The sequence below is a fragment of the Chaetodon auriga genome, chromosome 14, assembly GCF_051107435.1.
Source record: "Chaetodon auriga isolate fChaAug3 chromosome 14, fChaAug3.hap1, whole genome shotgun sequence".
In the NCBI taxonomy this organism is placed as follows: domain Eukaryota; kingdom Metazoa; phylum Chordata; class Actinopteri; order Chaetodontiformes; family Chaetodontidae; genus Chaetodon; species Chaetodon auriga.
In genome coordinates this window covers 2,815,440-2,842,789 of record NC_135087.1, presented here as the reverse complement: position 1 = coordinate 2,842,789, position 27,350 = coordinate 2,815,440, and the positions used below count along the sequence as shown (strand labels likewise).

The 27,350-nt window shown below is 45.2% G+C and overlaps 1 protein-coding gene across 4 annotated transcripts; it reads right to left on the bottom strand.

The window, feature by feature from the left end:
* Window positions 1-829: 829 nt before the first annotated feature.
* On the bottom strand, window positions 830-26,580 carry larp1b (La ribonucleoprotein 1B). 4 transcript variants are annotated; one of them, XM_076749252.1, is made up of 19 exons: window positions 25,796-26,580; window positions 23,570-23,631; window positions 21,771-21,827; window positions 20,168-20,393; window positions 19,539-19,721; window positions 18,322-18,447; window positions 17,855-18,023; window positions 15,495-15,639; window positions 15,067-15,244; window positions 14,246-14,433; window positions 13,131-13,490; window positions 9,020-9,134; window positions 8,468-8,637; window positions 7,521-7,627; window positions 6,753-6,913; window positions 6,506-6,650; window positions 4,592-4,701; window positions 3,189-3,316; window positions 830-2,319 (listed from the first exon to the last, which is right to left on the bottom strand). In XM_076749252.1, the coding sequence occupies exons 1-19, from the start codon at window positions 26,169-26,171 to the stop codon at window positions 2,068-2,070; spliced, it is 3,258 nt and encodes a 1,085-aa protein (XP_076605367.1). In that variant the 5' UTR covers window positions 26,172-26,580; the 3' UTR covers window positions 830-2,067. The 4 variants fall into 4 exon arrangements, with proteins under 4 accessions (XP_076605367.1, XP_076605368.1, XP_076605369.1 ...); XM_076749253.1 differs by having other exon boundaries at window positions 9,020-9,131; XM_076749254.1 differs by having other exon boundaries at window positions 20,174-20,393.
* Between the last annotated feature and the right edge of the window lie 770 nt (window positions 26,581-27,350).

Below are 27,350 nucleotides of genomic sequence, written 5' to 3'. Positions count from 1 at the left end.
AGACAAAGAGGAAAATGACCAAACACGACAACAGAAATCAGACGATGTAGTGTATTATTTTAGGTTTGGCTTCGCTGGGACTTTAAACAAAGACACAACACACAGACTTATCAGACATAAAGACGCAATAAAGCACTAACAGCCCGATAAAGAGCCGCTTATCATTCGGACATGAGGTTTACGAGGGACACCTGAAGGGCGCAAAACACCCGCCCACCACTGTTGTAAGTTGAGACTGGATTGTTGATGGTTTTTGTCCCTCCACCAGGACCCGTAGCGCAACAAACAGCCACTTAACTTGCCATAAAACCGAAACAACCCAGTAATTTAAATACTTCTCCCCAAACTCCTGCAGATATTTCCTGAACAGTCAGTGTCATGTTTCTTCATGGTGTGAAAATATGATCACTTCTATCACAAAACTGTCTGACCTTATTCTGATCACAGCTGTTCCATTGTTTTATTGTCGCTTATCTTCGGTGTTACCTCACACCTTCTCCATTTCCCCTGTGATATCCTTTTATTCAGATGTTATCTGTATGCTGTTTACACACTTTGCGAGGTTTGCCTCCTGGCGGCTTGTTCACTCCGTTAGATGATAACAGGCGAAATGCAGTCAGAGGAACTTTAGATTTACAGTCGACTGAGCTCATCTTCTTCATATGAGCGCTGCCAGCTGATGAATTTCACCCTCAGCTGCTGTTGGGAACAAAAAAACCTGCTGATCCAGCTCGATGACTTTCCCTGAGCAAAACCACAAAACACCAAAAGGCAGGAGAGAAACGTGAGCCAGCAGAAAGTAGAACAGATCACACCAACACAAGTTCATACAATCAACTATTTTATATTTTTTTGCATTTTACAATTCAAGACTCAAGGCATTAACATGCATCGCTTTATCCTAAAACACACTCAAAACCACACTACCGATAAAACAAATCACTTCTTAAAATCAGAATAATTGAATAGCAAATGATTTTTTATAGTATTTACATTTTTTTTCTTTAAATTCATCTCTAAAACCTCTTAAGTCCACTGATAAAGGAAAAGAAAGTTAACGATTTAAGTGCTGTAAAGCACTAAAGCCTCAAACGTAATACGAAGTAAACTTCAAGCTAAAATATAGTGTAGTTTTAAGATGCTAGCTCACACCCATAATTCCAGCAGAAACATTTCCTTTATCATATTCAACAGCAAAAGCCATTAAAAACTGCAATGATTACCTAAGACTACTCCATCAAATCAAGTACATGGAAAAATAAGAACAAAAATAATAAATTATACTACCTCTGGGTGTAAAACAGGACTTAAAGCTTCCCAGATAAATTTGTCGTTATTTCCGCAGGTTTTAATTAAAAACCAACAGGATAGTTTCGCCATGAACACGTCTGTTACGGAGCAGCAGCTTCGGGGTCAGTCCTTCACAAATTAATGACCACGGCTGTCAACTTGATTGTCAACTTTGATAAAGAAACGGAAAATATTTACGTGTGGAGAAAAGAAAACCTGCACGTGGTGTCAGTTTTAAACACGTTCGAACTCCGAATGATCGACGGGGAAGACTTTAAGGAGCAGAATTTGGATTATTTCGTCACCGCTCGCGCTCACGTCTTCCCGCCGAGTCAGATTAAGGCACACAGACGATCTGCAGCGTCTCTTCTCTTGGCAAACTAGAATCACAGTTCAGCAGGCCGGGAGCTCTTCACAGAGCAGCTGTTAACAGGTGATCAACAAACGTGTTGACGATTTTGGCATCTGAGAGAATAAAAGGCAAAATGCAGGGAATGCATTTTTTTTTTTTTTTTTGTGGTTTGGTTTTGTAAACGTTAGGAGCTGTCAGGCGCACAGATTCAAGCTCACTGCCTACGCTTGCTTGCTTGCTTGCTTGCTTTAAAATGAAATGCACAGATAAAAACAATCAAATTAAGTCAACCACGCTCGGTCGCTCTTCATACCCAAACAGTTTGCAGCTGAGAGAGCGAACGCTGAGCTCAGAGCCGCCGCCGCCACCGCCGCCGCCTCGCTCTGCATCTCCTCTATCCAAACCCACACCTACAGGAGGGGGCTTCATTTATTTGGTGTGACACTTTCCTTCTTCCCCGCCGCAGGCTCCGGCCTCTTCACCTGGGCGGCGGCTGCAGCGGCGGCGGTTGCTGTTTTCTGGGCGTTGTCTTTGGGTGCGTTCTGTGTGGCGGCGGCGGATTTGGAGGCCTGCGTGGGCTTTGAGGTAGAGTTGGAAGGATGTCGCCGACACCTCCCTTCATCCCCGGCCGAGGACGAGTGACGTCTCCTCCTGCCTCCCTCCTCTCCCATCGGGGGCTGCGGACACAGAGGTCAGAGGTCAAACAGGCGATGATAGGTTCACGTTACTACCCTTCGTCTGCTGTTTCCTTCGACCAATCAGAGCTCGGTAGGCTTCCTACATAGCTTCCTCCATTCAAGGAAAATGGCGACTTGGCTCATCGAATGTAACTAAGTACATTTACTCAAGTGCTGTACTGTTAAATACGATTTTGAGGTTCTTTGTACTTCTACTCCATTACAATTAGGAGGCAAATATTGGACCGTTTACTTTCTCCATTACATTTTTCTGATAACTTCAGTCACTCTGCAGATTCAGATTATCAATACAAAACATGAGCAAATAAATTCTGATGGTTAAAATAAAACTTTATCGATCTCTGGGGGGAAATTCACCACTTTTACCAGCTGCAACTTTAAAGTGATGAACACATTAATGCGTCAGTAATTATAATCCAATAATATGAAACACGATATTCTGAGTCATCCTACACAATGAGTACTTTTACTTTTGCTACTTTATATTTTGATGCTAATACTTGTGGTTTGACACTTTTGCAGGCAGGACTTTGACTTGTATCAGAGTATTTCTACACTGTGGATGGTGAGTACTACTACACCACCGTCAATACAAAAAATAAACTTCAGCTGTAACTTCCCAAATTCCCTCCAGAGCAGATTCGTCACTAAGGCTGAATAAACCTTCAGTCCCAACAAGATTTCAGCTAAAGCAAACACAGTGACGGAATCAGCAAACAAAGTGAGTAAATATGGAAAATCAGTCTGATTATCTCACTTCAGAGTTTCCACCTCCCACATTAACCCCAGATGGATGTTTGTGTTTTAAAACTCTTCCCGTTTGGTCGTAAATCAGTGAGGACGCTCACCACCACCCTGAAGTCCTCCAGGTTCTTGAACTGGGAGAGGTGTTCCTGCAGCTTCGGGTCGATGGGCTGGTTCTTCATCCTAGAGTACTTCAAGAAGGCCCAGAACTTCTCCAGTCCGTACAGCTGACCTGCAGGAGGGGACACGGTGCACGACTCCTTCAGCATCAGTTTAACGCAGTGTAAATGTCATGGACGAGCTACCTTTGCTGGATCCATCACTGTAAATATGACACAGTGAATGTGGAGTAACAGGAAGTGACTTCAGACAGCCACACTTTTCACGTCCTGCTGTCATCGAGCGAAAATTCAGTAACTTTACAACTTTAAACGCTTTAAGAAAAGGACTCGTGAAGCCACATGACGGCACCAAGTCAATTAGTGCATCAATTATCATATCTGGTTATGACTCAGAGGTTAAGTATCAGGGTGGTGACTGCAGTCAGGGGTGTGTGTGTGTGTGTGTGTGTGTGTGTGTGTTCGGGGTCTTAAACTGAACACCAAAAATAATTCGGCTGGAAATAAGTGGCTGCAGCCTTCACAGGCGTCGCTCTGTTCTGCTCCACTGCGTCGCTGCGTCGCTCGCTGTGTTGAGAAATCGACGTTAATCCTTTTCTTTCCTCTTTTCGCACAGCTACACGTTCAGCTCGTCAGGGGTGAACCTCTGCGAGGCCAACCTCTAAGTCGGGTCGAGCAGGTTTAACACTGGCACCACTTTATATTTAACATCTTTAAGCTGTGTAGGAACAGTGTGAGGAAATCTGTGGTGACACTCGTGAACAAAGACATTGTTAATCACACAAACGTCCGTACGTGTTCACCACAACTTTACACTGTTAGAAACCACTGACTCTTCAGGTGCTGCTCATGAAAGCTAAATATGATCCTGAAATTAGTAAGTTATTAATATGGTTGCATCAAAGGGACTTAAAGTTACAGATGAAGGACATTTTTGGAAATATTTACATGAAGCTTTAACAGACTTACAGACAAACACAGTGTGGATTATTTGGATTTTGGATAATCTATTCGTCTGTTAGGGGACAGATCTCAATAAAAATACACTGAAATGTGCATTTTCATATTACAGGGGGTCTGATTACAGCCGAGGTTGTATAGAAAGTTCATGATCCCGCTCAGATTTCCACCTCTTGTCAGAGTCTTCGTCTGTAACCCTCCGATGAGATGAACGTGTTTTATTCTACAATGTGGATGATTCAGTTTAACGCTGCTCTGTGGTTTACAATCCTTAAAATCCTTAATAAAAAATGCAGCCTTTGTGGGAAAACCCAGTTTGCGTGTGATTCTGTGTCAGTGGGCCAGCTGTGTGATTTTATTCTGAAAGTCTTGGTGAAGCAGTGAAAGTGGCGGGCGACGCCTGGGACAGCGTTCCTGATGTTAATTACCTTTCTCAAAGTCCCGGAGGGTCTCTTCTTGAAAGTCCTTGAACAGATCTAACCTGAATCTCTTCTCCAAACCGTAGCTGTAGTATCTGAAGAGACACTCCAGTCCGTACCTGCAGGGGAAACACATATTTTAGCCTCAGTCTGACCACAAAAACAAGGAAACAGAAAAATGACACCGGGCTCACATCTGGCTTCCAGACAGCAGCGTGTTTACATGGACTGGATGTTATGTAACGTCGCTGCTTCGCTCTGAGCTGATCTTTAGAGCACCACATATTTTCCCACATGTGCCTGCAGCAATTTCCAACAGTAAATCTTTGTCTCATGGATTATTAATGTCTTCAGTGTCACCTGACTGACCAGTTTGTGATCAAATTGAATCCAGCTGCTGCCTGTAAAGCTGATGCGCTGCCCGCCAGCACACCCTGAAACTACACTCACTCCCTCCTCAAGATGCAGGCCAGAGCCGCCTGCTTATTTCCACAAGAATGTGGGTTTGGCAGGTGTATGAAGACGCCTCTGGCAGATGCACAACAATGTCAGAGCGAGGCCGCCTCCCGTGTTAACCCTCTGCTGTCGAGCAACAGCGGCTGAGAGGTGCTGCTGCCTGCAGGCAACGCTGAGGGATCAGGAACCCATCAATTATTAAGTTCACACTGGGAGGAGTGAGTTATCTTCTGCACCTTAAAAGGATCTCTGCACTGAGAGATTTGACTTGCAGCAGTCCGCAAACCAAACGCTCCTCCACGACATCAAAGCTCGACGCTATCCTCCATCAGAAGCCCACTGAGGAGGATGGAGTGACAGAAAACGTGTTGTGATGGAGATAATATCACAGCAGCAGCAATGACTTTGTGTCAATATCACAGCTGAGATGATCAATTTCAATAACCAACGACTCTTTTAGCAATAACAAATGACAACAATCTGCTTCTTGATATCCGACTTTTCATCAGACAAAACAAACAATTTCAAGATGTCAGCTCGCAGCATGAAGGCGCCAAACAAAAAGACTGAGGCGTTCTCTCATAATCATGACTTCCGACATCCGGATCTCCTAAGACCATAATCACTAGCATTACAGACGACAGACGACACCAACACCTATTCCAAATCCCTCTCACTTCCTCCTTTGTTTGATGCTTTGGAAGATACTGATGTTATTAAACTCATTAAAAAAAAAAGAAGTGAAGAGCTTCAGCCTGACCGTCGGGCTTTTACAACACAAACTCCTGCAGACCGCTTCACTGTCTGAGAAATCAAACAGCTGGCAGCGAGCATCCGGACGTCGACTGGGATCGACTGTTGACAGGGATCAATAAAGTTTTCTGAAGCTGAATGATGAACATCTGTTTTTAAGCCATTCTTTAAACGTAGCACACACAGGTCCACCCGCACAGGACCACAAACAGTCCGTCACATTAGGAGCTCTCTTAAGTTTTATCTTGATCAGGACCTCGTCTGAACTGTGAGGGGAAATTCTTAGAAAGCGTCATCAGTCTCAGGATTTTCTTTGAAATTTGACAAAGCGACTCTTGACATGAGGAAGCTTTGTGAATACGGCCTCTGGTCTCATCAGCTGTTGAGTGTGATGAAAGACAGAACTAAAGGAGGATGTCGCTCCTTTCAACAGCTCACTGCACATTTATTACACCCAGCATCAAGACGTAGCATTAGCATGTAGCTAACACCAAGGCAAGAGCTACAGACACTTCAACTGCAAAGTATTATCAGATTTTTCTTGCTACTATGAAACAGAAAGTCATAATTATGAGAAAATGTTTCTTCTGAACTGTTCAAACTTGTGGTTAATTGAGAGTGCAAACTCGAAAAAAGCATCATTAAAGGGAAACAGCTTTAAATCTTCAGAAATATGTCCGCACGGAGCTCAACACCACCTGAGGTCGTGCTCACCTGTGGTTTTCTTTGGCGTCTTCCACCGCGCACTGTTTGAACTCCTCGTACATCTTCCTGTTGAAGTTGTCCCTCAGGAAGAAGGACCAGAACCTGAACAGAGTGTTCATCTCCTGAGACTGGCCGATCCCCAACCGTTTCCTCTCTGAAACACATCGATTCGGTCACAACACCGCCTTTAACACGCAGGTGACTAACAGGAGACTGTGAGCGTGAGCGTGCAACAGCGTTCTTTTTGTCTCCGTACCGTTAAGGCACCGTCGGCGGTACTTGTGGTATCCCTGCTGAGTGAAGCCGTTGTCCCTCAGCAGCTCGTGGGATGGATGCCAGAATTTGGGCAGAGACTGGGGGGTGCAGCCGTAACTTCCTGACAGCGGGGCTCCTTCTGATGGAGAGGCGTTGGAGCTGCTGTAGGAGGACGGAGGAGGCGAGAGGACGTTTGAGCGGCGAGGCAGCAAAGTCAGTTTCTAACACTCCTTAAATATCATGTCTACACAAGCTGTACTGCAGAAATAATTGATTAATAAGTCAACTGGCTCGTCTTTGCTGAGGCACCAGTAACATTTACAGTTCATGTTGGTATTTTATTAAAGGAAACAGGAGAACTTTTGTCATTTAAGTACTGTGAAAACTACGGACGTCTCCAGTGGTTCTTGTAAAAACTGCTGTCACTAAATGTGCCTGTGAGCTGTGATATGAAGGGAAATGTACATATCAGGTTAACTGTACTTGCAGAGCTCCATATTAAATGACTCGGGGCGGAAATAACTTGATCAGGGGATCTGTGCTTAATGCCATCTGTGGCTACGTGAAGCACCTCAGCTTCTGGTTTGGCTAAAAAAAAAAAGTGTGTAGTGATACAGAGAAGTGAATAAAGGTCAGAAAAATCAAGCAGAACAATCACAACAAAGAGACGACGGCTGGAGAAGGGCTGACAGTGAAGCAGGAAGTGACCAGCTTGTGTTCCTCTTTCGGTCGATAACTGAAACAACTGGATCTCTACGAGCGGTCGGACCTGATGGACGCAGAGCGCGGCCGGTGCTCACGGGAGTCCATCACCCAGCCGATGTGGGCTTCCTGAGGAGGGTTCGAACTGTGGCTGGTTTTCTTCTTCCTCGGCGTCTGGAAATCACAACAGCAGAGTCAGCGAGCCATCTGGACCAGATTTACGTCTGTCACCTGCAGGACGTCCTGATAACTGGGATGGAAGTTCTGTACTACTGACGGTTAGAGGAGGATGTAATGACTCTTTTCCATTTGATACAGACATGAAAACACAGAGGTTTGCAAATGCTGTTTGTCTCTTTGCACCAATGCAAACATGCAAAGCAGGTGAGAGGTAGGCAGCATGTGCCTGTGGTTCAAGCTCACACTGAAACATGTACGACAGCACTACTGGATGCACAACAAGCACAGCCTTAAACAGGGAATCAAGTGAATTTTACATCAGCTTTATGCTCCGATTGGCCCCTATTGTGGAGCAAATTTCATGGATACGGATCAATAATAGTCCAAACTAGGAGTTTACAGTCGCCCAGAGGCCTGAAGACCTTCGAGTAAGCAACAAAAAGGAAGGGAGAGCGAAAGTGAAACACCTCGATGGAGGCCTGCTGGTTGTTTTCTGGTTTTCTCCACCTTTTCAGCCTGTCGTCTCTTTAAGAGAAGCAATGCCTTCGTGTTAAACGGTCCATTCATTCACTGCTAAAGCAGCAACGATTGGAGGAAAGTTTGAAAGAACAGAATTTTAGATAGAAATACCAGAAATGTACTTTTTCTGATTCTTCCTGTTAATCAGCTTGTGTTTCTTTAACTTCAGTATCATCCAAAATCTGGCTTTTATTACTGTTATCCACCTGGGAGACGTTCAGGACAACAACAATGTCCTCATCCTCTGTAATGAACTGGACAGACCACAGGACGCAGACCCAGGCCGTCAGGCACTAACAGAGAACGAGAACTCACCTGTCCGTCGATGGTGCCGCTCTCCTTCATGACGGGGTAGAAGCGTGGCGTCTTGTTGGGGTCCTGGCGTCCGGGGGTGCGAGGCGTTCTGGGGGTTCGGGGGTGGTGAGCGCAGGGCGACTCTGGGACCGTCGTAGGCAGAGAGCGGGCCAACTCTGCTCCGCTGTCCACTGAAAACACACGAAAACACCATTAACACACACACGACTAGACTGTTTGGCCATAGTTATGATTACATCACACACGCGTGATGCTGAGGTCCAGAAAAAGCTCACGTGGATTCAGAAGTCTGACTGAAAAGGTCGGCTCAACCGAACCGTATTTGCTTAAAATACTGAAGAGGATGTTTGACTTCCATTTTATGTCCTGACTGATGAGTTAAAGAAAACATTTTATTGTTTTTCATGAAGTCGGTCAGAACCGTGTCATGCAAACAACATGAAAAGTAGATGCTAAAGAGATTTTACAAGTATGTTTAAAATGCAGAAAGCATCAAACAGGATGATGCTCAGCTCGCGTGAAGCCGACTTCACAGCAGCTCCACGAACCCACCTGGCATGGGAGGAGGTGGGACTTCCTGGTTTGGGTCGACGGGCACTTTCGGGGTGAGGCTGTCAAACTCATCTTGACTGATGACGTTCAGCTTCTTGAAGTTCTCCACTTCCTGCTGGGGAACAAAGCAACACATGAACAGTTAAAAAAGGTAAATACAAGTTATTGTACGTAAAACTCAACCAGGAAGGAAGTTAAGATCTTAATCTGCAGTAATACAAGGAACCAGCAGCGTGAAAGTCACCAAAAAACAGCCAAATACATGTTAGTTTGCATCATTTCAGCCTTGTTCTGCATCTGTGTGCAGAAAAAGATCATCTGTAATACGATGAACATAAATAATCACGGCGTTCCTGCGCCGCACTCAGGTGTGACCATTTAATATTCCTCGCTCTGCGGGCTGTTTTCACTGATAACAGCACGACATGGTGGTAGAAGTACGGCCGGCGGCCGCGTTAGCTCGTGTGACACACAGCAGATGTGAAGCGTACTTTGAACTTTACACGTCGGCGTCAGAAGAAAATCCAGGTGACCTTGGTGCGTGTGTGTAAGTGTGTGTTCAGGCGTGACATTTCCCACATGTGGCAACGTAACCCTCAACCTTTGGACGGAGAACGAGCTGAGCACGCCGAAAACAGCGAAGGAAAAGAGGAATCTCTTTCACTCGGCCTTCAGACTGCTGGCGTGGGCACGGTGTTTGCCGTATTAGTGTGACTGGTGTTTACTCGTCCTGCCTCCAGTACAGCTCTGAAGCGCCTCATTTGAATATTTGTACTCATTTCTGACACGTTTCAGAGCGACACGTTGTGCTGTTGTTAATATTCAGATTTCAGGGTGAGATACTACACATAAAACACACAGTAAGCTGCTAAAATATCAGGCTTAAAGACATTTTAGACCTATTTTAACATAATTTTATTGCACTTTCTTCTTCTCACTTGCTATTGTTTTTATCTCTTTCAGTGTTTTCTTAACTTAATCCTGTGAAGTACTTGTTGAGGACAGGAGTTGTTCCTGCAGTACTTTGCATGTCAGTATCGCTCCTTCTGCTGTCGTAAATCACTTTGAAAACCGTCTTTAATCACTCCAATTAAATCCCTGCTGATAACCTGAAGCGACAGCGTGCGTGTTTGAGCTCCACTCTTTTATTGTCCTGACTTCAGGACCTCTGTGAGGCCGACGGGGTTGAGGCGGCCGAGCGTCGACCGGCTGCTCGGTTACTGCGGCTGCCGTCTATCAAAGGTCACGAACACATGCTGCTTCTTCCCTGCAGACCTCTGACCCGACGCTCCGCCTGCAGTCATCAAACACCTCATCGCGCTGCAGAGCGTCTGCACTCCACCTGCCTATCCAACGTTATACGAGGGACGGCGGCGTCTTCTTCACCGGCTCGTCTTCATCAGTCACAGCTGCCTCTGCTCGTGCTAACTACTCATTTCTTCCTCTGCAGTGTTTGAGAACAGTCAGTCGGATCCTCACCTAGATATTCACATTTTTCTGCCATGTTATGCACTAAATGATCTACAGAGAACATAACTGGCAGATTAATAAATCAAGAAAATTATTAGTTGAGGGCCTAATTCTTAAAAACAAAAATACAGAAGCTCATCATGACATGGGTTAAATCACACCTGTAAGGCCAAGACGATTCATAACTCAAATATTAGCTGCTGAAAGTGTAAAACTGTTCGTTCACATTAAATAAACATCTTCACAGGTTTTAGAGTCCATGTTTCAGGCTGTGTGTGTTTCGAGCTACAGACAGGAAAGCTTTCATCAGCTGGATATAGATAGACTCACGGTTACACGATACAAGTCAGCGATAAGGGACGGCAAAAATAATCAGAGGTTTATATATAAATGTAAAAATGTTCTGGATTAGGCCTTCAGCACACAGGGGAGCACGACTGCAGGCTCTGACTTCAGCCTCAACCTCAAACCTACAGTCACCTTGAACTTTAAATGTTAGTACAGTTACTTGTCCTCAAAAGTCAAGTCAACTTCCTGAATTGAGGCTTCACTCTCATTGGACCGTGTTTTGAGCCATTTCCACCTCTCAGAGCATCAAGAAAGAAAGCTGCTGATGAGGGAGATCCAAGTGGTTCAAGCCGCCGATTTCATTTATCGTCTAATCATTGAAGCACTAATGAAGGATAAGTGTCTGCCATTATAACTTAATCATAAACAATGACCATAAAACACCACATAAACCTGCGACTGTTGTTAAACTAGACTCATCCCACAGAATTCTGTGATAAAGTAGCGCTGCGTCACCGGCAGACACGGTTTCCACCCACAGGCTTTCTGCAGACGAGGCCATTTGTCCAAAAAGCAGGTCAGTCAGTCCTGGCAGCAGCTGCATGACACCCCTGTCAGTCTGGAGGCTCGTGCAGTGGGCGATAAATAGTGGTTTATTTTTGTCCCCCTCCACAGCGTGAGATTTAACAGCTCTGTCACAAAGTCTTTATGTCACAGCGCTCAGAGCGCCGGCAGCGCCTCTGCAGAGGAAGCCCCTTCCCCGGACCCTTCAGGAAAAACGCTGTCATTGGTTTTATTGGCTGCCATGTAAAGATTCTGCGCTCACAGAGTTCAAGTCCAGAAACTGCCTGACCCACTTTTCAGGCCCAGGATCAAATGTCAGGACCAGCAGAGTCTGCTGCCTGATTGAAGACTCTGTGATCAGCAGCTAAATGATCCCACGTCAGTTTTTAAAGATCCATCTTTGCCTTTTCTCAGTGAATGAAGCATGTGCACGTTCATGTAGATGTGGTTTCTTGTTATAAATGGTACGTATGTGTGCTCACAATGTGAAATTTAAGCTCCCGGGATAAAGTCTTTGTATTTACTTATGCATTTTTGATAAATGAGGCTTCATGAATCACATCAAATCAAGACTTTCTATGTTAAAACTGAGCAGAATTGTCAAATCAGAGCAGATAACCAGCGCCGCCTTTATTCCACTGAGGTCCACAGGGTGAGATTTTGAATGGGAGGGGGTCACCAATAAAACAAACATACATAAGAAACAGCTGTTGTCAGCTTAAAAACTATTCCTGGAAGCCCCGCGCTGCCACAAATGTAAGGTTAAAGAGCAATGCTTCCACCATTGCTCAGGCTGTAATGGACAGTGAAAGTAAAGTTCAGAGTTTCTGTGTCTGTAAAAGCTGAATCATGACTTTACTGAAGCAAACCCCTCATTAAATTATGTGTTTTTCAGTTTTCTGGAATTTCTTTTGTGTAAAACTGGTTTTTACTTGTTTTTGTTTGTGGAAAATGAAATGACTGAAGCACCAGACTGTGGGTCTCAGCGTGCAGCAGCTCCACAGCGTTCCTGCCTTTGACCGTGGACGGAGTTCCTCCTTTGACCCGCTGGCTAAAAAAAAAAATCCAGCGGTTTACAGCAGGGCAGCTAATTCAATAACAGGAAGTGAATCAGGTTCTGCCAAGGCCAAACACCCAGAACAATCTGGTTTACTGAACGTTGAACAGCTGGACATGAGCATTAGCCCTCAGCTCTGCTGTTTAAGTAGTAGAGGTTTATTCTTTTGCTCCTGATGACCAATAAATACTTAATACTGCAGCACTTCTATGAAATTTAATACCAAATACTTCAGTGTCTTATGAAAACCTTTAGCTCTATTGATATTAGCCAACAACAGCACATGCAAAAGCTAACAGGGTGAGTACATTTACGGTGCTGATGGTGGAAATATGTGAATTACTGATGATTAGGTTGGATGGTGGCAGCTGGATGGACACTAGGTTGTATTTTATGCCGTCACTTTTATGTACTTTGTACCTCATCTGGTACATTTCAGCCCATTTTCTATATTTATATATTGTAGGTTTTGTATATTTCATTGTGTCTCAGGTTGGATGGAGGATGAATTTGTTGTCATCAAATCCAATCTTTACTGTTTCTGGTTCCATAATGTAAAGACCTGCTTGTTCAGACGTGACTCGATGTTCGAGGTGCTTTTCTTCACCTCTCTGTGACAGACCTGTTCGAACACGTCTGACTCCTTAAACCACGATGAGTCTGAGGTATTTCAGGTGCAAACTGTCCGTCCAGCTTCCACACCTGAAACGCTCTTCTCCATGTTTGTCTCACCTTGCTGCACTCGACCTGCTCCTCGCCCTTCCACAGGTCCTGCTCGTAGTAGTACAGCCCGTCGTTGATGGCCTTGGCCAGGTCGCCGGTGATCTTGGCTCGGGACTCGTGGTTGCCCGTCCGGTCGCCGCCGGGGTGCTTACGGAGATAGGGAGGGGTCTGGGTGACGATCAGGATCTTGTTGACGTCTTGGTCGTCCAGCTCGTAGTCTGAGTCGTCCTCGTCCGACCAGTCGGTGAACTTGTTCTTCCTGGGCGCCATCTGCTCCATCTCCTCATCGAACAGGAAGTCCAGCTCCTCCTGGTCGGGCTCAGCCTGCGGAGGAGCGTGGAGGCTGCGAGGAGGCGCCTCGCTGCGCTCCTGCAGGACACAGTGAAGCAATTAACGAAAGGAGCTGACGAGAGGAGATTTTCAGCAGTTTGGCATCAAAATAATAATGAACCTGAATTGTTTGTTTCTGTTTTATGATTTATATGATAAAATCAAGTCATTGCAATCAAACTAGGAGGAATTATCTGTCCTGTTTCCATAGAAGGGGACATTAAAAATGAATAATCATATATTGCACATCAGATGATCAGAATATAAAGCTGCTCGTGTCAATTAATCCACATCCTTCGTAGAACGTTAGTCCTCAAACGGATTAATTTATGTGACATAAACATGATTTTCCGTGAATGGATGGTCGGGAAAGGTGCAGAAAGTTAAGATAAAGTTAAGATAAAGTTAAGATAAAGTTAAGATAAAGCGTGAAAAACAAATACAGAGCGTAAGAAAAGTGCAGGAGAGATGTCTGAAGTACGACAGCGACCACGAGACGCGAAAGGAAGAAGAGGTGGTGAGCACGCGAGAGCAGGAAGTACTCAACTGCAGAGGGGAGGAGGTCAGGGTGGAGCGCTGAGGGAGGAGAGGAGCTGGCAACACACACATCAGCACTGACAAGCTGGACAGACGAGCAGGAGGACAGGGCGGGGACGGAGGACGTGAGACAGACGAAACGTGACGAGAAAGAGAAAGAAGGGATGATGAAAGGATGAAAAAGGCAAATGTGACACTTTAAAGATAATGAAGCTGATCTGGACTTTAAGGGGATTTTTCCGCCCGTTGCTCCGTACCTTCGCCTTTCCGGAGGGCTGTCGGTGGCGTTTCTCCACCTGGATCCAGGCGTCGGGGTCGGGCTTCGGGGCGGGGGAGTCTTTGGAGGCGTCCGCGTCCGGGAGCGACTCCTGGCTGGAGGAGCTGGGTTCAGCCGAGTCCTGAGGCTCGGCCGACTCGGGAGGAGTCTTCTTCACGGGCGACGAAGCTGAAAGGCCCAAAACGTCGCGCTCAGACAACCTTCAGCACGCTTTAATGTCCCAAATCACACTGCCAGAGGGGCTAAAGACTGAAACCTCAACGCTGCTCAAGATCCTGTGTCGCTAAACTTAATCAATAATCAACGAGATTAGAGAGAAAGATGGAAAGTTATACACTGCGTATCATTAAATGTGTGTTTTTATAAGGTCCAGCAGGCTTCAGAGGCAAAATCTTCATCATTACGTTCACACTAGAGCCAAAACACTTTATTTATTAATTGGAAACAATTCTGATAATCGATTAATCACTTCAATCATTCGAAGTTTTGCAGCTTTTCATCGTCTTTTGCAGAAAACTGAATCTCTTCAGGATTTAGGCTGACAATACAAAGAGATGTGAAGAGGCTAAAGTGCATTCTGGGAAATTGTGATGGACATTCTTCATTATTTTCAGGCTTTTTAAAGAGCGAACAAAAGAAAATAATCTGCATATCAATCAATGGAGACCATGACTGTTCTGTTTATCTTACTCAAACAGAAGTAAACAGCCTGTTTGTAGGGGACTACTTTCAGCGGCGGATTAATCCACCTTTGGTCAATCTTTGGTGCGTACAAAGCAGAGGGCGGAGGTGAACACTGACCGGAGCTCGTGGAGCTGAGCGTCTGTCGCGGGACAAACTCGGGACAGTTGATGAGCTGGGAGAAGTCAGTCCGGGGGGAGCCCACGATGGGAGGGGTGGGGATGGGCCAGCGCTCCGGGTCGGTCTTACAGCGCACCTTGTCCTCCACCAGCTCCACCTCTTTGCTGCTCTTCAGAGCCTGGAGGCAGGAGTCAATAAGACAAGGACAAACTTATTTTCCTTTTTCCAAATCCCACATCTGAAGATCCTCAAATGTCACGTCTTAATGTCTCACGGCGAGCAAATATTATTCTTCTCAAATACATGAATGAAGGTGCCAGTTAGCCACAGGTCTTTGTTTGCCAAAGATAACTGAAACATAACCTGGAACCAAACGGAGACACATGTGACATCCTGAGAGGCGGCGCAGCGTGATGGCGTGACATTACCTCCATGATGAGGCTGATGTCCATGGTGAGGGCCTGCACCCTGTGGAAGCTGGCGATGAGGGAGATGGGGAGGAAGCCCTGAGCGTCCATCTTCCTCCTCAGGAAGAAGTCTCGCTCCAGGTTGTGGAGGCTGAAGTAGTACTCGCTGGGGGAGGAGAGCAGGAGCGTTGTTTAATCAGGAGCGACGTCTTAATTACAGACCGAGCTACGAGGAGCGTGAACGCAGCAGCCGAGCGAACTGAAACGGCCGATTATCGAGCAATGGAAAGCAAATTTAAAGACGCATTCGAGTCAGTTTAGTCGAGGTGGTGAGCACTAAACTGAGAAAATGACCCTGATGATGTCACAGTGATGTCATCAGGGACATCAAACTGCAGTGTGTGCAGTTTGAAATATGGGTGTTTAACAGAGAGGTGGGTCTGATGAGAGACGCTATAGAGCTGCATTAAGGGAAGAGTAGGACCTGACTTTTTACAATCTTTCCTGACTCCACTGATTAATCATTAACGACCGACTGATCAGTTCATGAGTGAGGTTCAATATTCAGCCCTGAGTAACAATAAATAAATAAACCTTTTCACGCTGAGCTGCCACGTCTTAATGCTTATAAATGCTCTGAGAGACACAACAAATGTAGAATATTCTGTCTGGAAAACCAAATCTGTGGATGGAAAAACTCTCTGTCTATTACCTGTCACTCCACTTTAAGTCACCACACACACACACACACACACACACACACACACACACACACACACACACACACACACACACACACACAGCTCGGCCTGCAGGCAGTGGGTCGTCGCTTCATGTGGAGTAACGCCGGCTGAGTGAGCAGCATGAATAACGCTGAGGGAGACAAGAGAGGAGACGACAAGAATGTCCCGTCTTCATCTTCCTCCTCCTCCTCCGTCCCTCCCTCACCCCTCACCCTCCTCCTTGAAACCTTTTTTTTTTTTTTTTGCATATAATTCATCGCCTGTCCCCGCTGAGGCACTCGGACTATATTTAGGAGTCCACCTCACCCTCCACTATTCTGAGTCTGCTGCTGAAATGAGGCCAAAGCTGTCAGTCAGACACAGAGTGAACGCTGCCCCCTGCAGGACACACCGAGCCCGGAGGAGCTTCACTGCACCTGCTCTGCTCGCTGCTTATCAGTCCTTATGTCTCACGCACACACCTGCTCTGTACAGACAGTCTTCACCTGTTTGACTCAGCAGGACCTGCTGTTAAAACTTTGACCTTATCTGTCACATCAATGTCATTTCCTGCTTCAGCAAAGAGCGAATTGGGCCTAAATTACACTGCGGTCCAACAGAGAGCGCCAAGTAAAGCCTTTAAAAGGATGTGTCGTGATGCAGTGAAAACATGTTTTTAATGGTAATCCTGCAGTTCCAGAGGCGGCTCGTTAACAGCTAATATCAGACAGCAATTTATGCAATTAATGCCCTGAAAACATTAGTTTTTAAGAGAGGTGGACGTCTGTGATGTCACTGTTATTACAATGAGGTTTGTTAGTTCATTTTCTGATTAGACGCACAAAGTAAACCAAAGATGTTCAATTTGGTATCAAATAAAACAAAGAGGAGCAGTAAATCGTGTCATTTGAGAAGCCAGAACCTCCAAATTAAAGTGACTCAACTTCCTGACAATCGGCCAATCATAAATCAACTTATTGTTTCAGTCGTGAAGTCGTCATTTAAATGAAGCCCGCTGGAAAGTGGATGAGGAGAAAATCCTGATGTTAAAATGTGAAGACGTGTTGCATAAGAATGTGAGATTGAAGTGAAAGAGTAACTAATAAATTAGCTTAAAACAGATTGTTCTATAACCGGATGTGTTAGTAAAGGCTGAAAATGTACGTACTGTCATTTTCATATATGCTCTAATTCATTATTCCATCTTTTTTTAGCCAGTTAAAAGTGTGAAAGCATCCAGGTAAAAGGTGGAAATGAAATATATAAAAGCCTAATTGCAAAGTGGCTGCAAAATAATAAACCTAATGTACATAATAGCTTTCATACAAGGTGTGAAGTTCAAGCAGGGAAATTAAACCAAGTGCAAATACAGAGAGAAAAAACAAACAATCAGGTAAATGTTTAAGAACAGAGGCAGCGCGTGGCGAGAGCAGGTGAGCAGGTGAAAGACAGAAATTAAACATGAGAAGAAGAAGGCGTGCTGTTAGAGTTCAGTCCACAGTGTGGAGGATGTGGTCAAAATAATAGAGAACAAGGGAAGAAACGAGGGTCTGCGGCGATGCTGTGTGGGTGTTTTCTTAGCTGCTCCTGAAGGAAAAGCCTCCACACTGCACGTCAGCTGCTGGATTAATGAAGAGCAGAAGGCTGTCAGATACTCACATTTGGCGTTTGATGTACTCTTTGAGAAGCTTTTCATCCACGGTGTACATCTGGACCTTGTTGCCGTCGTCGTAGTAGTAAACCATGTTGGTGCCGAACTCCGAGGGGACCTGAACCGAGCCGTCGGACGACTGAGAGTCCCGGAAGCTCTGCGAGTATTCGTAACGTCCTGAGCGAGCGGGAAAAACGGAAACGAGGGAAGCCATCAGTGAACCAGAGGTAAACGCTGAGACGTCGTTTTCCAGCACAGGAGGAAAATATTTTTACAAAGTTCAGACTGCACACCAGATTTTCTCTCATGTTTTTATAAAGGCTGCCAAAATAAAAGCCTGACTCAAAGCTTTGCTGCCAATTAAAAACAGACAGATTACACAAACAGAAGAGCAACTAAGGTCAATTCAAGCAGAGACGGGAAACAACACCAGGCGTCAATCCAGCATGAAAATCTGGAGAAACTGAGAGCGCACCTCGCCCGCGACCTCTCCCGCGCCCGCGCCCTTTCCCTCGGCCTCGTATTCCTCCGCGGACGCTCCCGCCGTCGCTTCGGACGCTGGCGGCATCGTCCCCGAAGTCCCGCTGCTCTCTCCTCCAACCTGTGGACGGGACAACATGAAAGGTAACGTCTTAGACGCTGTTCACCAAGAGGTTTCCAACCGAGTCCAGGTCCCATCAGATCTGAGGACGGATCGGTTCAGAGGCGAGGACGTTATGAGCAGCCAGAAAACTACAGCTGAGAGAACAGAATAAAGAGGATTCACCTGTTTCTGAAACGTCACTACGACCAGGGTTCAAGAAACACGTCTGACGATCACACGGGTCGAGAGTTTAGTCACATGACACAAACCCCTTTTTGGAAGCGAGGATTATTTTAAGCCTCAATTAATCGGCATTATTATCTCTACTGTACGTCAAGTGTTTGAGCTATAACAGGTCAGAGTACAGCGAGTAAAATCCATCAAAATTCACAAAAATATCCTTCAGGGCGAGGACAAACTCACATTTTAATGAAGGATCCATTAAATGTTGACGGGCTGATCGATTGACTGAAGTGTGGTCCATCAGCAAAATGTAAGGTTCAGGTTTTCCCTCATTTTTATCACTATTTTTAATCTATATTTTGGGGTTTTTTGAGGTGACAGAGAAAGGTGAGAGATGGGGAATGACATGCAGTGAGGGTCCCGGATCAGACCCCACTAGCTCTTAATTTATTCGTTGTCTCTCCCATTGTTAATCAAATCAGGGTTTTCTTTACAACCCGTGAGACCATCTGACTCATCCTCCTTCCTGGGACTCCCAGAAAAGAAGCCAGCGAGTCAAATGTCCTCATAACTGACAGAAGTGACAAAACAACCAGAATAAGACCCAGGGTGTTCAAAGAAAAACAGAATTTTCCCTTTAATGACGTTCAAACGGGCTTTGAATCACCTGTTTGTAACTAAATCTGAAGAACTGAGAGCGAACTGAAGACCTCAAAGAGCATCAAAGGTCATCAGTAAACGTGAACACAGATGGACGTTCATGCCATGCTCTCACTGCTTTGCACAGACATTGAAATGAAGCTTCTGGAGGGGAAGATGGCAGCCGGGAAACGTGACGAGCAAACAGGAAGCAGAGGGCGAACGGCGAAGCCACACCAGCGAGTGAAGAAGCAACAACACAGACTGAAGGCGTGAACAGCACTTACTCCTGCTATCATGCGCCCTGCTATTATGGAGTGTGTGGCCGGGCGACGTGGGATCAGGGGAGTCGCCGGCCGGCTCTGAGTCCAAATGGGCCGGACCGCCACCGCCGCCGCCGCCGGGCATCTTGTCGCCGTCGTCCCGGGACGCTTCCTCCAGCGGCAGAGACACCCACTTACGTTTGTTACCTAGCGATGATTGCACACCGAAAACACAGCTTGAAGAGTTTCGTTCCAGAACGCTGGAGATGCAGTTTGGAGGAAATCAAACGGACTGAGCTTCGATGTTCGTGAGCGGCGGGTTGAAAACACTCAGAACCCTTTTTATGGTTTTCAACGAGCTGCCTCACCAAACTTACAGCACAGAGCTTGTTAGCTTAGCTTAGCACACATCGTTTTAACGCTAACAAACTTCAACGGGATTTTAAAAACCTCGAGCGGACGATCTCCACTCGTTTTGGAACAGAACTCTTCGTTCGTCTCTGGTTTTGTTGAAGGTGGATGAATCAGGGTGAGTGAAACACATATGATCACCGCAGCAGAACATGCACCGATCAGTGAACATCCCTCGTCTAATCTGGTTAAAGTGGACGATGCTGCTCGACATGCTTCACCGAGTGAGAAGAACTCCTCACCCTCACCTCCTCGCTTCTTCAGGGCGGCGCTCTTGGCGTCCTGTCCCGCCTTGGACTCTCCATCTTTGGGCAGCTCTCCCAGCGGGTGAGCCTCCTGGTTCTCCTTGCTCTCTCCACCGTCATGGCTGCTCTCTGACTTCCTGTCCGGTCGCTCCCTCCTCTTCTCCTTCTCCCTGCGTGAGGAAGGAGGCTTCTTTCCGTTGTTGTTGAGGACATTTTGTTGTTGCTGAAGAGGGAGAGAACAGCTTTTAATTATATTTTCAGAGGATGACGAAACCCCTTATTTGCCACCCCTCTTCAATCCCTTCAATCAACCTGTGAAGTGGAGATTGAACTCCTCCTAACTCCTCATGAGGGCTGTCAGGACCTCCTTTATTTCATTTTTAGGGGCTAAAGCCAAAAGGCAGAATGAGGTTTTTGGGAACCATCTTTGTTTTCACTTTGACCTGTTTTTTGTTTTTCTAGCTCTTTTTAAAACAATAAAAACCACAAAAGACATATTTTCACTGGTGTTTCCCACTTTAAAAAGTGAAGGTTGCTGGATTTTTAAAATCTTTCATAGGAAATAAAATATTCTCCTACGCAGAGCAAACAGACACAGGACAGCAGGACAGGAGCCGTCAGGTGGAACAGTTTTACAGCTCGACTGAACTAAATTCTTACTTTTCCTTTTGCTTTGTCTGACTGTGCCTGAAGAACAAGCTCCAAAACATGCGTCAACCTCTGTGTTGCCATCTGGGAAACCCTTGACATGATGCAAGTGCCACTCCCAGTGTTTTCCCCACATTCATTCTGCAGCGGCACAGGCGTCTCTGCTAATATTTCACACCATCATTAAAATCCTCGTCTGCTCTCACGTTTCACCGGAGGCGGCATTTGCACCTCCACGCACAGCAGAGGACAGACAGGTGAAGGACAGACAGGTGAAGAAGAGACGGGCGACGTGACGGTGACGCTGTCAGTACCGGTTCCAAACAGGCAGTGAACGACATGCTAACGTGCTGACATATTCAGTGTGTGTGGTTCTTGGCTGAGCTAGACCAAAGCGAGCACTGTGCCAGACTCCATTTAAAAAAGCTGACATTAAATGCGACATCATTTATCAGCAACCAATCATATGATAACCTAGGAGGCAGTTTGGCCAAGTGTGATCTGACAAATTTGGCATGCGGTTAACACACCAGTCATAAGTTTGTCATCATGAAAACTCAGCTCCTGGCATTTGCTCCTGTACTCTTCACCACTGCTTTAGAAGGAGTAAATTAAGGAAGTAGAAGGCAAACCAGCTTTAAACGTGACGTATTTCTTAAGTAAGTGCTGTCTAGTGGACCTTATTTGTGCCGATGTGAAGAGTGGTTTGTGTGCATTTCAATAAAAGTGATAAATAGAAAAGATAAATATTTGAAAAGCGAATAAATATTAAAGAAACTTTAAATTGTTAATTTTGCGAATGGAATTTGGTGCTGTGGTGGTAAGCGGCACCCTAAAGCAGTAATCCTCAGGAAACACTGATAGATTTGATTCAGCTAACATCTCACTCACTCACTCACTCACTCACTCACTCACTCACTCACTCACTCTCACACACACACACACACCATACCTCTTTGGCCAGTTCACCGGGTGTGGGCCAGTTTGTGATATCACTGAAGTCACTTGACTGTGAAATTCAGAAAGAAAGACAATAATTAACAACAACAAATCATCAATTCAACATGCAGAGGTGGCCCCCTGTCACCTGGACTCATCAGATTCTGTTAACAGTATGTGGGGGGGTCAGGTGGAGTCTGGTAGAAACCAGCTGGGGAGAGAAAGGAGGTCAGTGCTCCGTCCGTGGGGAAACTGCAAACAACGCCGATAAACAGGCCGAGTCACTTTCCACCGCCGTGAACGTTGTAAATTTGGACAGCCTGATATGAGATCAAGGTTAAACAGACGAGGGTCACAGCCACACTCAGACCTGCACAGCACAAACTGCAGCACTGATGTTTAAACGCAGTCATTCTACAGGTGTGTTAACCAACAGGGCGTTCCTCACTGTGGCTCCGGATACAAGAGTGATGGACAAAACCAAATTCATCCTTCAGGGTTTTCTGGCTTTTGAACAACAGCTAAAAGACGAATCCTTCATATCTGACCAGAAAAACACGCTCACATCTGTTACATCTTGTATTTTTTTTCCAAATGTGAAATAGTACAAAATCTGTATTTATTATCCACAGCAGTTCAATGCTCTTTTTTTTATTAATGCAACAGTATTTTCTAAAGTGCAATTGAACATATGGCATCAGTAGATTTTCATAAAAATGGTGACAGTATTTTTACGATTATTTTCTGTCCACTGTTTTTGCCTCTTTTAACACTTTGCTGGCTGTAACAGCTTAATTTCTGCAGCGTGGGATCAATAAAGTTTTATCTTATATCACTATCAGTGTACAAAGCAGCGTCAGGAAGCATTAATACCACTGATTTATTGTTTAGAATTGGGGGTTTTGGTTACACTTGGAGAATTAAAGGTGCCTTGCGGAGATTTCTTGTAAACGAAGCTTCTGTTTACATTCGGCGTTACTCACTGTGTTCATCCTTGAGCTCTAACAAACATGTTCAACACGTTTCCTTCTAAAATGCCCTTTGTCTCTGCATCAGTTGATTAATCAGTCTATCGATAGTTTAAACATTATTTTTTTTCTCTATACTGAAAAATACCCCCGTCAATATGCTGATAGTGTGTTTATATTGTGACGGTGGTTATAAACATCAGCCAGGCTGAACAGTGCGTGAGTACAGCGCAGCCGCGTCACCTCCGACACGTGAATTTGACCATGAAAACGTCAACAAGATGCATTCTGGGTGATCGGGGTACAATTCAGGCAAAAATCTACTGTGTGTCCCACTGTGGAAAAAAAATAAAGTGACATCAAAAAGCACAAAAACAACACAAGAGAATAATGTACCATCAACTGTCCATCACCTGCGGCGTTAAAGAGCCACGGAGCCGAAACACTGACTGGAAAATGTTGTTTCCTTCATCTTCTCCTTTTTGAAGATGTTGATTTTAGTTTATTCTTTTACACTATTCGTTTACCTTCCAACTCTTAATTTTAATAACCGCTGTGGAAAAACTGGTTAGAAAAAAAAACAAACAAAACCGCAAGTCAGCAGCTTAAACCAGCTCACGTTTGGGCTGCGGCAGATGTTTATTTCCCAACCTGAACGTCAGCACCTGGCAGAAGCTCAAATACGAGCATGTTAACAACTTCAAAAAGGCTCAATTCAAGCACAGTTTCATCAGCTGAGACGTTAAACAGCGTCTGTCACCGACTGTATTTGGATGTTTTTGGGGTTTAACTGACAAACTGTGGAAGCTTTTTTAAAAAAAGGGGAAAAAGCAGAGAGCGTTACCTTGCTGGATTTTCTCGTCCTGGGCTTGGTGGCACGGACGACTTTCAGAGCGTTCTGTTGATCTGCAGACACAGAATCAATAATTGAAAGAGACATCATCAGATTTGACAGGACAGGCCTGAAACCAGCGGAGTTTTATCCTTCTAACAGACACAAGTGGAGTCATCTACTCATGCATATTCTGCTGTGCAGCATTAGGAATTTCTGTCAGCGCAGAATGAGTAAATACCACCCCCCCCCCTTCCAGAGACTGAGTGACTGAACTAGTTGAGGGTGTTTTGCAGACAGCCAGTGGCAGTATGTGGCTGCGTCTGTGCAGGCAGCTGCAGGCTGGGAGTGGCCCGCTGCAGCCTGACAATCCCTATCGCTCGGCAGAGGATGGTCGGATTGATAAGAGCCGCGGAGCCGAGGCTTCCACATGAATGGGTGTATGCTGTCCTGACCGAGCCTGCACACGTCCACCCACAGCGCCGGTTGTACAGTTACACTGTAAAATGATGCCTGTGCCCTCATCAGAGTCCAACTCTTCAAATATAGCTCCCCCTGGTCGCTCCGCGCTCTGACACACATTCACGACTCTGAATGAGTGTCTGAATTTAACAAAGCGACTGTTGTGTTTCAGAGCGAACTCTCACGTGTGCTAACAAATAAATGTGACCTCAACAGTGGCCCAACAGTCTTATCAATAAATTCTTAGACGTGAGGAGAGAAGTTGTGTTTGTTTCAGCATTTAAACTGGCAGTGAAAAGATCAGCTGATTAATCAGTTTGCTAATCACATAGACAGAAAGTCAATCAATCCAGTTCTGAAATCCAATCAGTTATTAAATGGGTACTCCAATAATTTAGAGTCAAGCATCCATAAAGCTGGAGGAGTTTGTAAAAAAGATATTTCAAAAAGAAAAGCTCAAACAGAAGCAGAAGCTCAGATATCCTGACTTTTAGTTTTTAGGAGGAGCAAAAACACACTACATTTCCCAGAATTCAGTCGTGTCCTCAAAGCTCCACACCCAGAGTTTGTAACTTTTTGTTACAAATTTATACTAAAGTCACCAGTTGAAACTAAGATAACCCTGATGACATCACTGTGACATCACCGGGGTTATCATGGCTCCCTCCAGAGCCACAGGACGTGCAATATATGTTTCCAAAAGTAATGATCAAGTGAGCTTGAAGGGATATTTGTTAACAATTCTGATAATCAATCAATCGTTGACGTCGCTCATTAAGTGGGCAGACAAAAAAAACAAACCATTGGGCTCTGGGATTTTTCATCATTTTCTATCATTTTTCAAATTTAATCTGAGAAATTATTGCTATGTTGTTTGATTGGATTAATTAAATTACTACATAACTTCGCAAATTAACTACAGATATTGAGTTTATTATCATTAGGTGCTTATCGAAAAAATAGCTAGTTGCCAGTCACTTTTACATATTATTCGGATCTTAAAAATGTGGTTTTCACTGTGTTTTTTGGGGCTGTGGTCGCTTCTCGGGGACATTTCTTCATTGCCAACACATGAAGAGCAATTACCTTTATCCAAAGTAAACACAGCCATTCATTTAATCCACCCTGCTTTAACTTTTCCACCTGCCCAGCCACTTGTGACAGCGCAGAACAGGCTGGTGGGAGGACCTGCAGGCAGACAGGCCATTGGACATGCAAAACGTGTCTTTACAGCAGCAGCTAGCCTGGCTGTCTTAGCCTTTTTCACACTGACACAGCACCGACTTCGGGCTGATTATGGCTCACATTGTAGTTCCCCATGTGGTGTTTTTAACCAACATTAGCCGTGGCACTCTGTCACTGGCATTTCCCGGAGACGAGAGCAGAGGGGGAGCTAGCTGGTAGCAGCTAAGTTACAGTCGAAAGGAGCAGCAGTTGTCAGTAATCAACACGTGGTGCTCCGGAGCAATACGAGCACAGAGGGGGATGGGGCAAATATGCGACCACCAGCACCTCTCGACTGCGCTGACAGTCAAGTTTAAGCACTTCATTCAGCTCTTAATAACACCAAACTCGGTTTGACAGAGATTACAGCTGATTTCCCTGCAGTGAGGCTGTCAAAATGCTACAACAACGTGTTCAGCCGCCGCCGCCGCCGCCGCTGCCGCTGCTGGGGGGTGGGGGGGTGGGGGGTGATCTGTGCTGAGCTGTAACTTTATTGAACACTTTAGTCACAACAATCTGTTTCCATGAGTATGAATTTAAAGTCCATCTCACCTTTCTCCTGGGAGCTGGAGTTGATAGTGTTGATCGGGACCCTGCCGGTGGTCCTCTTAGTCCACGCGTTGACTTTCGGCGGAGGAGCTTCAACAACTTTCCTCTTCACCGCCTCGACAGCCGAGTCAGCGCTGCCGCTTTGGTCGTTTTCTTTATCGTTTTCTTTGCATTTCTTGTGCGTGTCTGTCGGGCTCTTGGTTGCCTCGGAGTTGTGGCTATCTGCTAGTTGTTTTTCCGAGCCTTTCTGGCCCTGTTGCTCCGGTTCTTTCTGCAGGTGAGTCCCCTCGGACTTGTTTTGGCTCTTCTCCTCCGCTCCGCTGGAGCTGGCCGCTGTCAAACCTGAGTCAACCTGACTACTCTCAACCTCTGTGGACATCCTGCTAGTTCCCTAACAGCGCGCTGTATTAAATCCAGTGTGATTTTTTGGTCCTTGCTCTCTTATCCCACAGAAAAGTCGTGAAAAGCTCAGGGGGTGACCACATCCACAACTTGAGGTAAACAACTTTTGGGCTGGACCTCGCTAGCCAGCTAGCCAAGTAGCTCCTTCAGCTAACTGTTAGCTAGCTAGCGACCATGCAGAAGTCAGCGAGCCCGAGCGAAATGTTGCCGTTTTCCGCCCTGAACGACTGTTTCATATCAACAAGTAGTTACCTCTGAGTCTGTAGTCGGTCACCATGTAAACGACACGCGCTGAATTAGTTCACCTAAGAGTTTCTGTAACTTTTTAAAAGCAACTGCTACAGCGACCTCCTCTCAGTCTGCCTCTGAACTCCACGCTACCAGCTAAGAGCTCGTGCAGCCAGCTGCTCTCTGCCTGTAAACAGTGGCTCTGCTGCCCCCGGCGGCCGCACGCCGGTACTGCAATACACATATTCAACTCAGTGTGCGGGTGGTGGAAGAAGTGGAGATTTAGTACTTGAGTGAAAGTACCAATACCACAGCATAAAAAAGCTGTACTACAAGTAAAAGTAGTGTCTGTAATATCACAGGATTATAGTTAGTGATGCGTTAATGAGTAAGCATCACTATTGTTGCCTTTGGTAAAGATGGAGCTAATCTCAACTACATTATGTGCTGCTGGGAAGCATAATCCATAATAAAACTGAATTATTTGATTCATATTTTGTGTTAATGACCTGAATTTGCAGAGTAACTAGTAACTAACGGTGTCAGATAAATGTAATGGAGTAAAAAGTGCAATATTGGCTTCCAAAATGTAGTGGAGCAGAATTATTAAGCAACATAAAATGGTAACAACTAAGTAAAGTATAGGTACCTCAAAATTGTACTTTAGTGTAGTGCTTGAGTAAATGTATTCAGTTACATTCCACTCCTGGGAAAACATATATAGAAAACATTTTTACAGTGACGGAAGATGTATTCAAATTATTTATTTTTAATGTAAAATTAGCAATGCCACAGTACTGCATTTAAAAGTAGAAGTACAGAAGTATTAGCGACAAAATTTAAAGTATGAAAAGTAAAAATACTCATAAAGCAGATTGGCTACTGTCAGTTCTTTTATATTATTGGATCATTATAATTTATCTACCTA

Bases quoted from the DNA above. Each gene is read 5' to 3' on its own strand.
- larp1b (XM_076749252.1), bottom strand. From the start codon at position 26,171: ATGTCCACAGAGGTTGAGAGTAGTCAGGTTGACTCAGGTTTGACAGCG. The intron at 14,434-15,066 runs GTCAGTGTTCAC...TGGGCCTTTCAG, and splicing joins GCTCAGCTCCACGAGCTCCG to CTTCGTCGCCCGTGAAGAAG. The intron at 8,638-9,019 runs GTGGGTTCGTGG...GTGTGTTTTCAG, and splicing joins CCCACCTCCTCCCATGCCAG to TGGACAGCGGAGCAGAGTTG.